General features: G+C 40.8%; 2 protein-coding genes across 2 annotated transcripts in view; both read left to right on the plus strand.

The window, feature by feature from the left end:
* The window catches only part of LOC145447022 (uncharacterized), a 55,940-nt gene that overhangs the window by 16,158 nt on the left and 26,847 nt on the right, over positions 1 to 12,935 (plus strand). The gene's annotated exons all lie outside the window — the stretch shown is intronic.
* The window catches only part of LOC145446583 (calcium-activated chloride channel regulator 1-like), a 30,390-nt gene continuing 17,457 nt past the window's right edge, over positions 3 to 12,935 (plus strand). Inside the window, exons 1-10 of the mRNA XM_080324934.1 lie at positions 3 to 134; positions 356 to 496; positions 558 to 708; positions 2,701 to 2,812; positions 4,275 to 4,443; positions 4,504 to 4,755; positions 5,277 to 5,498; positions 5,835 to 6,080; positions 11,340 to 11,531; positions 11,779 to 12,114. Of these exons, the coding sequence (XP_080181060.1) occupies positions 12 to 134; positions 356 to 496; positions 558 to 708; positions 2,701 to 2,812; positions 4,275 to 4,443; positions 4,504 to 4,755; positions 5,277 to 5,498; positions 5,835 to 6,080; positions 11,340 to 11,531; positions 11,779 to 12,114 (1,944 nt within the window). The 5' untranslated portion in view covers positions 3 to 11. The remainder of the gene's footprint in view (positions 135 to 355; positions 497 to 557; positions 709 to 2,700; positions 2,813 to 4,274; positions 4,444 to 4,503; positions 4,756 to 5,276; positions 5,499 to 5,834; positions 6,081 to 11,339; positions 11,532 to 11,778; positions 12,115 to 12,935) is intronic.

Raw genomic sequence — 12,935 nt, forward strand, 5'->3', positions numbered from 1 at the left:
TACTCGGCGTTATGTTTTGTGGAAAGGCATACGGCTCTAGTAGAGCTACAATCACGAACAATGGGTATGACGAAGTTGTCGTCGCTATCAATCCAACGGTGCCCGAAGATCCAGAGATGCTGGAAACCTTGAAGGTATGTAGCAATGAATTTTCACCGCCATAATTCGTGTTTCAAGCAATTCTTATCAATTACCAAAAAGTCCAGACTTGTGATTCCGAACACAAGATTATTAGCAGTATATGAATTGTTTTATTATTTTTGTACCCTTCGATTGACTGAGAATTTTAATCCGCCCGTACTTTCAGACGACTTCATTATATATTGCATTTATAGGATTATTTAAATTTCAACAGGTCATTCTTATCGAATCCTCACGAAGCTTATTCGAAGCTACAAAACACAGGGCATTTTTTCGCTCGGTCAAAATCCTCGTGCCGGAGTCGTGGACGCATAAAGCATATTCAGCAGCAACTCAAGGAGAATCGTATTCCCTGGTTTGATCGTGCTCGGCTTGTATGTTTTCGCAATTATTAGATTGTGTAACATATTATACAGGCGGATATAATCGTGGCTGCGTCGAATCCTTCTATTGATGAAGATCCATATACGCTGCAGTACGGAGCGTGCGGGCAGTCGGGGAAATATATCCATCTCACGCCAGATTACATAAAATTCTCTAATTGGGCTCTCAATACTGGATATCGAGGTAACCTATTATCGTGCAAGTAGGCTACTTTATACGCCGCTAGCATTATAATTAGTACCCTGCAAATGGCCGACAACGAATAACGAAAATGAATGCCCCTCCTCTCTCTAACTGCGAATTTTGTATCGTGTTCGCCTCACAAAAGGAGAATTTCATTTGGTTCGTCTGGTAAGCGAAAGAGATTCCAATACATTTGTTACAGCGACACTAGTCATCGCGATCTTTAGCGCTTTCGCGAAAGACCTAGACTCAGAGTAACCTTTTGTGACACCAAACTGACTGTTATGATACAGGGTTGTGCATATTCTTCATGATTAGCCCAAATCGTCGAAACAACCTTGATGCGTGTGTTAGTTATTGGCTAAGTAAAGGATATGAACTACTGATAAATACCAACTAGAAATCTAATATCAATGACTGAAATATTTCAAGTAGTCTCCATGGAATCCCGTGTTCATCTGATATGTTACTTTACAAATATTCATAAGAGAAAATTGGAAAGAACATTGTATATGAACAATCGTATCACAAAATATCACGTCACCAACATGAAATTTCGACGAAGAGAGCGTGCAATATACTATGTTAGATGGTACACAAACTACTTTTGTTGAGACAGCCTTGGCTGGTGTATTTTAATAAAAGTCGACGCCAAGGCACACAAATAAAAGTGTCAACGGCCCCTCGTAACCACGCGAAATCTGTCGTCTCGATAATTTTTCACACTAGCGGGATTGCCCAACAAATGTTTGCAAATCGCTCTCTTTTTCGAAATTTCGTGCTGGCGACGTCATATTTTGTGATAGGATTGTTGATATATAATGTTCTTTCCAATTCTCTACTAGTTGCTGACGACTACCTCTGACGAGTGTCATCCGAAAATATTCGGGTTCATTTCGTGTTACAACGTATCTTGTTTATTGGATACCCTTCCCTCAACAAAAATACGCATGACTTATAGTAATTGGCACTTCGGCGTCGGCCATTACGGCGCCACGACACACCAAAACATATGAAGTTATAGCCCATGTAACATGCGACTTCGAGAGGTGTGCCAGAACGATTAGCAGCAAGAAGACATTGGCCGAAAAGAACTGCCCTTGTGATGACCGAAAACTTCGATATGTATACAATTATACATATATGTTTAATTGTCCATAAGCACCTGAATGGTCGGCACTGAATGTTCCTACCCTATAGCGATCTGAACCCGACATATGCCATCCCACAGTGAAAAATTATTTGGCAGCTAAGAAATAACAATTTGAAATCGTGTGCGTCTTTTAGTTTAGTAAGTTTTAACATAGCAGATAGGAGGTCACGAAATAGCATCATGCACCCACGCGTCCGCACGAAGGTGTTTGATTATTATTTAGGGGTCCTACCGTTTCCAACACACCTCACTTAGCTCTACCGGTGAATCTGATTACGTGAACAGAGAGAGGATATAGAATTGATAGCAATATACATGCTATTCCCGATATTGATCGATTCAATCACGAATTACATAAATTGTTTGCGCTTCGCGCGTTTAGGCAATTCCAGCGAACTTACTAAACAGTACATCCAGTGTAGCTTAAAAGTAGAGGCAAAAAGCGCAGATCGTCAGCGAGGTTTTGGGGGCGAAGCCCCCCAGAAATTCGGTTTAACCCCATATGGGGGCCCAAGAGCAACGTTTTTTTGGGGGATGGCTGACGAAGTGCTGTTACGGTCCTGGTTACGTAGTGTCATCATTGCTTCTTGGCAAAAGATAAGTTAACCGCAAAGTATGTATGGGCTTAATCTGAAAAATAAATTTGACTTTGTTTTTGTGTCTTTTCTCGTAACTTTCGCTTTGCTTTGTTTTATAACTTTTGCTTGCAACTACAAAAGAAATAAAACACATCATCCGACTCCAACAATTCTGTTTTCATTCTGCTTGACGGCAAAAATGTGTTTTGTCGGGTGCTGAAAATATGATAGGTCTACTTTGAAATAACTTTTCCGTTTAAGATAAGGTGATGGTGCATGAGTGGGCACATTTGCGGTGGGGTGTTTTCGACGAAGGTCCAACTGCCGGATATCCTGCGTTTTATTTGGACGGTACCGCGGCAACAGCCACGAGGTAATAGTATACTTTGCTGCATTACAAACTCGGTGCGAAAATTGCTCGCAAATCAAGACAGATATCAAGTAAACGCGGTATATTCATCAGACGTTCTACAAATGGCCCATGGACATGTGTGGCGGTGCGCGTGCGACGCTCGAAAATATGGGTCAAAGTCAGGGCTAGGGCTGCGATAGGTTTAGTTTAGGGCAGTGGTTCTTAACCTTGCCTCCAGCGTTCCCCAATGGGCGCTAGCGACTTTGAAGGGGGCGGAAACGCTCAGGGGGCGATACGGGGGCGCTGGGCTCAGGGGGTAATATGGGGGGCGCTGGATAAAAATGGCTTCGCAGTAGATGATGTGGTAGTAGGACATATCATAAATAACTATTCAGGTTTAATTGTCCATATTGACTGGCACCGAGTGTTCCCGTCTTGGCAATCTGAACCTAAGAAGACGAATTCCATATGGCAGGGAAAAACTATATGCCAGTTAAGAAAAAACAATTTGAAATCGTGTGCGTATTTTAGTTTAGTACGATTGGGCGACAGGGATATCTATAGAACTAGATATCCCTGTTGGGCGATTCTATATTTTTTTGATATAGCAGACAGGAGGTCACGAAATAACATCATGCAACGAAGTCATACCAACGCCCGAATATGTTTAATTACTAGTTACGGCCCTACAGTTTACGAGACACCTCACAATGTTCTCTCTACGTTTTGTTGAGTCTGCGCACACTCACCAACCCACTGTGCAGACCCTTGGACAACCGTGCGTAACGACTAAAAAAAAGGTTATAACTTTGGATTTGTTGTGCGCAACGTAGATTTTCTGTGCGCAGAGACCGTGTCAGACTGCGCACGTGCACAGCTTATAAAGGGAACATTGCACCTCACTCAGCTCTACCGGTAAATCTGGTAACATGAGCAGAGATGACAAGGAATTGATAGCAATATGCAATTCCCGATCTTATTGACCGATTTTTTAATGAATTATCGAAAATTTGGTAACATTTGATCCGATTTTGAAGAACATCGAGTCAGAGTTAGAGCATTTTATCAAACTCCGACTCCAGCCAGTATGTGCTTCCCAACCTCCGACTCCGATTGCAAAGAGTGCTACAAATTTTCTGAGACTCTGACCACAAGAAGAGAAAATTTAACGTGACAGCCCGGCTACTCACTCGGATACTTACGATTTAGGCTACTTTTAAAGGTACTTTAAAATTTTCGGTTTTATTTGCAAAGCTAGGTATATATTACCTATCATTGTACTTACTCGGTAATTGCTACTTCGACTTGTATACTTGAGTAGAAATTCACGTCTACTCCAGTATACCCACGATGACTACTGTGACCAGTGACCACCTCTGCTCAACTGTCGTTCCTCATTGTGTCACATGCTCAAATTCCGGGCAACCTAGGAATATGCTAGCTTTGAGCAATGACTGACTCATGAATTATACATTTTTCGTAGATGTCCCGTGACTATCAAGGGCGAGAACAAACTGGAAGACGCCAAGACGGAGTGCGAAATCGACCCAACCACACTTTTACCGTTAGCCGGTTGTATATTCCACCCAATCGGCACGCAAACTGCTGATGGACTCTCATCATCCATAATGTCCCATCATTCTATACAGAATGTACGTTTCATTTACCTTACTTGTGTCATGTTTCTAACAGTACCGACACGCTCTCTGTAGATTGTGTCCTTCTGCCACAGTAATGACTCTGACCCGGTAAATCTTCATAATCAACACGCGCCGAACGAACAAAACCGACTGTGCAATCTACGCAGTACGTGGGACATAATTTTGGAATCGGCGGACTTCAGAGACAACAACAACCCTCCAAATGAAGGCATCGTTGATACCACTCCCACAATATCGGTGGTTCAGTCACTGCCGACGAGATTTGTGTTGGTGATGGATGTTTCGGGGAGCATGGGGAGGCTTGTGAGTACTCATTATTATATGTTCTTGTCAAATTGAAGGAGTACCGCACCCTCCTTTTTTGTGTTTGTTGTACAGGAAACATCACAACATCTCCGAAGGTCTTTTTAAGTTCAAATATTTAAAATAGTAGGCTAGCACAGACAGAATTTACATTTATACGAAAACCTTCACAACTGAAAAATTTTAAGCTTTTCTATAATTTAGATTAGAATTCAAAATGATATTTGTAGCTACTCACTTTTCCGCTACTAAGTTTGAATCATAATTTAATTAATGAATTCACAAAAGAAATGCAACATAAGTCAAGTTTAGCCCATGTAAAAGGTGATTTCATACTTATGAGGATGAGAAGAGCAAATTACTGTTGTACACTAAGCTTGGCTTATTTCGCACTATAACTTTTTCCACCACACATAAAACAAATTATATTAGAATTAGATTTCTCTAATTTTTTTATTAGGGACACTAAAACTATCTAGTTTTCCGAGTCTGTATATTTACGATTTTTGTGAATATTCAAGGACCGCATCACTGTCATGCAACGTGCGGCAGGACTATTCGTCACTGACTTTGCCTCTGACGCAGCTTTGGTCGGCCTTGTTTCCTTTTCGGACAATGCCAGTCGCCTGAGCGATTTACGAACTCTTGACGACAGCGTTAGAGATCGACTTCGCGGTATCATAAACTCCACTACCGCGGGTGGTAATACAGCTATCGGACAAGGTATACTAGAAGGTTTGGAGGTGAGAATTATGGAAATGATGTAACATGAGAAAGTGTCTCACTGAGACATATACAACGGTATACACATTAGTTGATATATATGTCCAAGATTATGAGGCTTACAATACTATGGAATGTTTATGAACTCAAATTAACACCTTATAATCTGCAAATGAGAACAAAGTAGTCACCGTCGGTAATCGAGTAGAAGTAGAAGATGTTTTGCTTAAAAAAAACTAAAAGCTATTCAGGAGAAGTGAAAATAGTCTAAATGAAATCATAACCATTTGATGAAGTAGTGCGAGTAGGCAAAATATACTTGATGTATTTCGAAAAGTAGAAGTACTTCGTTGTAGTACTCCTTTGATAATGTGTCCTTACTAAATGGTTTTTGTAGTATCTTTAATGACAGTTATTGTTTTCGTAAGGTATTGAAAGGACCGAGCCAGGAATATGCTGGAGGCGGACATATTATCGTTCTAACCGACGGAGCAGAAAATGTCGAGCCATGGGTAGCAAATGCGTACGATGATGTCATTGCTTCTGTGAGTTTTGACTTGTACGGAACGGGATACCTAATCAAAGAATTGTACGGAAATACTGTAGGACAGATGTGAGGACAAATCACCCCGCACATTCACCGTGACAATGCTGGGAGTAGCATAACGCCTTCATCACAATAGGAGATCATAATACAGTCCAGCTTGCATATAACCCCATGTAACAAACATTTAGTTGAGCCAAATGTTTGATATTTCCTACACCATATGCATAGACAAAACATGTTTCCGGCATTTTTTGTCCCAAGAGTCGTTTAAAAATGTCATTTTAAGCTTTTTAAACTTCCCGCCCGATGTTTTTCAAGCTCCTTTATTGAATTTCCTATAAACAGTGACGTCAAATTGATTCATCATTCAATTCAGGATAGTTGGTTGTTGGCAACAATCATATTCTCAGTCTCAGTTAGTCAGTAATAGCCAGAGGTGGTCAATAACGAAGTACTTCTACTTTTTCGAAGTACTCAAGTAGTTTCCCTCTACTTCTGGTACTTAGCCTACTCAAGTAGATCGGATTTTCGCTACTTCTACTTCATAGTATTTTGTTATCTACTTACTTACTTTTACTATTTTCAGTTTGTCAAGTAGAAGTAGTTTAATCATCCAATCAGAAAGATAGCCTGAGGAATATCGGGGCTGTTTTCACGGAGTATCAACTTTTAAATTTTCATAAAACTTGAGTAAAGCCTGGAATTTTCGTCGCGCTTCGCGCTCAGTGGATACGGAGTGCCTAGTATGATTTCACGAAAGTATCGGTGAATATAATTTAGGTAGCGCGTTGGCGTGGTTCCGTTCACACCGCATAGTCGCCTTTCGCCCATGTGAAATATTTCATCACTGTATATATGGCTCATCATAAAGTCCAAAACTGATGTTTCGCAATCTAGCATTTACTTATGATATCGCAATCTAGCAGTTCACGGCGTGTGCTAATCTGGTAAGTGTACTTTAACTATTTTTTTTAGTTTTAGAGCTGTTTTTAGCATACCACCTTTGGAACTTCCTGGATTAAAGACATGAAATACATTTTCCGCTTTTAGAAGTAATATTTATATTTCATTTTCAATTCCGAATATCGTATACTTTGAGTTCTAATTCATATCAGCTCTTTTGTCTGGATAACATACATGTTGAAGTATAAAAGCAAGTGTAGTAATGCCTTTAATTTCTGGAAATAAAGCTATACAATACGGCATTTTTACGATCCACCATATTGTTTTTATCAATGTTTGCTAATCACGCAACGTGTTTACACCGTATCCTATACAACTTCTCCCTATTGGTCTTCAACTAAACTTCGGGTCTTACAATATAGGGGAGTGCGTCATACCAAATCACGTTGCACTACATCATCTTTACCGGGAGAGTCACATGCTGCCCCTCTTCAAAATATCTTACCGAGAGATTCACAAGATCCCTCCTGTCACACGCGCACTGATGTCAGTTACGCCAGTGGAACAGCTTGCAGCAACCCCTGAAATCTTCAAACTTCTCATATCAATGCAAAACTGTGCCTTCAATCGGTTCAGATATATCCAATGCCGTATTCGAATTCCAATCCAATCCATTTTCACATACTGGTACAGTCCAGGAATCTTCCGAGTTCAGCCGAATGAATGAAGGGACGTTTTTAGCGCGCCCGCCATTGTAAAAGACATCCGTCTGCAGTTGATCACACGCGATTCAACAGATATGCTACAGAGACTTTATCATGCGTCCGTCTGCTGAAGCGGCTGGATACAGAAAAGGCTAATACAACACGAGACATCACCACAACTGTCACAAGGAGCAGTATAGAGCGCAGCTCCCACACAAGTATACAATATTTTTCCAAGTGGGAATATGATATGAAATATGACCTACAAGCGAGCTGTTACTGAGTAGCCGCGTTATGTAGTACACGGGTGTGGACACGCAGCGTGGAATCGATACGTAACATATATTTGAAAATTCCCCGTTCGACGCCAGACTATTTATTGTATGTTGATAACAAGAATACCACATGATTAATTTGGAAATCTTTTAATATCTCTTTCAAACACAAATGAAACTTCTCAAAATGTAGCACCATCGAACAACAATAATAATGATATATATATAGGGGTACACAAAACTTCACTCAATAATAGTAAAGATTAATCACGGGTTTCGTGAAGGGGTGGGCAATTATTTTTCCCCGCGGGCCAAATGAGAAGCAGAAATATGTTGGCGGGCTGAGTAAGAAATTTTAGAATATCCATCGTATTGATTTTATTTCTAAATTGAAATCAGTGAATTGCACGTATTGGAGCTCAGTGGATGTGTTGATATTAGGGAATGACAAAGTGACGGTTAATTACCCCAAAACATATATATTTGCTGTCACTTTTTGAAACAATGTTAAACATGATACATTGTGAACTCTCTTTAAACCCCTATCCGCGTTTTTCTATCAATAAATTAATATGTATTTGGAATGGCCTGAACAACCCGTCTTCATCCCCCGCCAAACGTTGGTCTTGGGCCCCAATAGAGTTCTAAACCAAGCTCCTGGTGGCTTCGCCCCCAGACAAGCCGCCATCGAGATGCACGACGCACTTATATACACTTATTAGCAACGTTTATGCCCTAATCGCGCGAAGCGCGGAATTTCTTCATGATTCATGATTCAATCGGTCAATAATATTGGTAAATATACTGGTATATTTTTTTTATACCTCTCTCAGCCCACGTAGTGGCCTACTCAGTTTTGCCGCTAGAACTGAGTGAGGTACTGTCTTGGAAATATTCGGGAGGGTCCGTTGGTATAATTGCTCCGTTACATGTTGTTATTTCGTGACCTCCCGTCTGCTATGTGAAGAGATATTGAAATCGCCAGAGCGTACCAAACTAAAAAGGCGCACCCGATTCCCGATTGGTATTTCTTCACTGGCAAATATTGCCTATGGACAATTGGACTTCGTGGTTTTCGGTCAACATAACGGCATTGCTTTTCGGCTAAGGTTTTCTCGCTGTCGAGTTTTTTCCTTTAGTTGGTTAATTTGATCAGCAGTTGTAATTATAGTGTTTTCCTAAAGTTCATTTATCTTGGTGCGTCGTGGCGCGGTAGTGGCCAACGCCGAAATGCCCAATTCTAAAAACCATAGATCTCTAAATCGCGCGGAGCGCGAGAAAAATTTGAATGAAGTTGCATAAATTTTCAAAAAAATAACCTCTAATTTATGTTCTTTCGCGAAATAATTTTCGGCGCCGGTCGAGCTCGCCACCGAATTGAGGGGTTTGGGATGCGGAGGTACAGTCCTGAGAATAATATATAGCTTATTTTCTTGGTAGCTGGTTTCCAAGAAGTGTGCAGCTTGCCGAAATGGCCTCGTTGTTTAGCGAAGGTTGCAGTTATTAATTATCTTTGAATTTCAACTTTCGGCTCTCTTTTTTGACATCTTTTATGTGTGGTGATATATCCATAAAAATCACGGGCACTGATTCACTTGTTTCACGAATTATGGATTTGCAAACACATCACGTAACAATTTGAAACACAGATCGTGTAATGCGTAATGTGACAATGGAAACGAAGAAGGTTTGGTGACTTCTTGTGACTTCAATTCCAACGGCATGATTTGCTACATTAACTTTACTCTGAATCTGCTGGATTAGGCATGTGACGTACGGATAGGGTGCGTAATCACGGTATGTTAATGAACAGGCTTGATAGTAAACGAATTTCCGGTTGAATTTATACATCCTATGGCAGTGGTTCTCAACCTTTTTGCCTTCGTGGACCCCTTTCGGGCCGTCACGGACCCCGCGGACCCCCACGAAGTTTTAGTTCAAATTTAGCTGAATTATCTTGCAATGTTCATATGTCTGGTGCAAATAACAACTGTAGGCTTATTGATAAACAGCAACAAAATGACCGCTCTTGAAAATAAGATCATACTATACATGTAGAAATTGGGTAGACTTCTATTATATCAAGGCGAATTCTGCAACTGCATTCCCTGAAATACGTGGTCGTGTCTTGAAAATCCGCGCCTTCGATTTGATATGAACGAGTGCCGAAAATCCATTTTCACAAATATAGGTGGTGGTGAATGTAATAATAAAGCGTAGCGTTTCCAGCGATACATTCGGGTATGATCGCAACAAATATGGCCTCAGAATTGATTAAAAAATTTAATGAACATATAACGTCAAGCCTGGTCATTTCTAACTAGCAGCTTATCGTGAAGTTATTATTGAAAATGGTTGAGTATATCACAGGAGAAAATAGATTTTTGTTAACATTTCTAAGTCACCGTGGTCGAACTTACTCATCCAACTTTTTTCCAGAATCGCCAACAAAACATCTCTAAACAGCAAAATTCTTGTATTAGTAGGCTATTGGCAATTTAGCAATTAAAATGAGTCTGCACAGTAGGATATTTCCTTTTTACTATTAATGAAGCTAAACTGCCTCGGGCTTTTCCGAAACTAAAACATAGAAAATTAGGTTATCAGTTATTTTGAGGCTTCGCGGACCCCCTGAAAATGCTTCGCGGACCCCCAGGGATCCGCGGACCCCCGGTTGAGAACCACTGTCCTATGGTTTTAGTCCACGCAGCAACATTAAAAAGTAGGTTTGATACATCAAATTTCAAGCAACCTTTCGCGGGCCGCACGGAATCGCTCGGCGGGCCGCATTTGGCCCGCGGGCCGCACTTTGCCCAGGCCTTGTTTAAAGCGTATGACTCAAGTAGGCTACAATATTCTTCACAACCATATAACCATATGCCCGTGTAGTGGTTCGTATAAGTTGATATTTATGATTTTAGTAATGTGCATCGAAGACTGGTGTCGTAACTAGGGTTGTATTTTATAAATAGTGTGTTTTAAAACAATTTGTTTGAAAAAAATTTAAACAGTGTTTTAAAATATAGCCATTTTAAAAAGATCATTTTTTCAAACGTGGTATAATTATGACATACTTGCGTAAATACGTTCGAAAGACGTGTATTATCAGCCTATGGATGATTTTCACCTGTTCTAGTCAACGTACACGATATGAAATGGTTGGCTCCCACGGAATCATCGTCGGTCCAACAGTTATAGCACGTACATATAGATCATTGGTACGGAAAGGATGTTCTGATGATGATGACCAGCGACCGTAAAATTGCTGCATTACAATGTAGACCTGGTCAAACATATTTTTGGTCTGATTAAGGCAGAGGTCGAAAGCCTTTTTCGAAAAGGGCCCTATTTAAAACCATGGACATGTTTCTTTTAAATTGATTTTTGTTCTAAGTGCAACTCTATATCGTAACAAAAACGAAATTATCGTAGGGGGCTCAACTGTGCACCGTCTTCCTTGACTTGACATCGTCGTCAGCCAATCAGATCATGACAGACCTGTCGATCGAAAGCGGCTGCAGCTGGTTCGTGGTTTCATCCAGCACGAGATCGAACGAAATCCTGTCGAACTTCCTACTGCTTTCACAAAGTGGCGACGGAAATGATGTCGATGAAACTGTTCAGGTCTGTTTTTCCATTCCCATACTTACTTGTTCAAGATATGGTTATGCGCTTTTATCACTATAATGTTACATCTGAATAATATATTCATATTTATTTCCGAAGCTTTTCGGCTGACACTCATCAGGGGATACTGTTAGCAATAATGCGAGCATTCAAATAACTGTTCAACAACAATCAGAATCTCCAAATATGACATCACACAGAGTATACACAAAGTTCGAAAAAATGTTACATCTGTTTCTTGCAGATTCATACAGATTCGGTTTCGCTCACTCGAATCGGGTCGCGAGTGACTGGTTCAGTTCAAATTGATAGGACCATTGGGGACAACACGTTGTTCCTGTTTACGTGGATTTCAAACCAACCGGATATAACCATCGAATCGCCGACTGACTGCGAATTTACAAATATAGGAAGTAGTCTCAATGCGTGTCCTGACCACCCGATACACATTTGTGATGCCGTGCAAAAAATGTGCAAATTTAAAATTCCCGGAACTGCGACGGTAAGTACTTTTGAGGTGACAGTCACTGCTGGCATAAACTACATAATACGCGAGCAAAACTTGGCTTCCAGGAATTGGTTACAATTATAAGCGTTACTGCGTTGAGTCAGAGTCGGACTTTGTGGATTCAATGTCATTCTGAACCGGAGATATCAATTCGTAGGGGTCAGAAGAGTTTGGACTACTGGATATCCAAAATGAGCACGTCTAGAACTAAAACCATTCAGTATAACCAGTGATGGATTTACGATTGGGGGGGGGGGGGGCTGGACGAAACTAAGGGGGCCCCTATGTGCACGTAATCGCAGCCTCTAGGTGGCGGAGCCCCCAGACCCCCCTTTCACATATCACTACACCCTCTATTTCTCTTTGCCACATATTACGTCACAAGTGTGGTTACGAACCAAATCGCCTAAAAACTGCAGGAATTAACATTTCCTGGTAGTAAAATCTGTCATTTGCGTTAAACCAAGTATATGGGCCGGGACTTTTCTAACGAATGCAGAGATTTTATGATTAACCCATCGCTGTACGGTATCATCTTCTTGATGAGTATACACTGATTATCGCGGTTATTCGTCAAACGGTAACGTTTGAAAAAAGTACGTAAACCATGAGGGGGCCTTCGAAAGTGGGGACCCCCGGCGACCACCCACCTCGCCCACCCCAAAGGCCACCACTGAGTATAACGAATTTTGAGGATACGAAACTAACTAACTGAAACAAAACCAACTAATAACTTTGAATACGAATTCCCGATTCGCAAATGAGCTAGGACATATTGAAGAAAGTATCAGCATTTCAAAAGGAATGGTTCTCGAGTTTGAAATGTGATGGTTTCGACCCTCAAAATCTATTCCCCGGCTACACCGCTGTTAGAAGTGATGACTCTGAACTAG

The sequence above is a fragment of the Botryllus schlosseri genome, chromosome 9 (assembly GCF_051294905.1).
Source record: "Botryllus schlosseri isolate E-star chromosome 9, Bs_hap1, whole genome shotgun sequence".
NCBI classification, from domain to species: domain Eukaryota; kingdom Metazoa; phylum Chordata; class Ascidiacea; order Stolidobranchia; family Styelidae; genus Botryllus; species Botryllus schlosseri.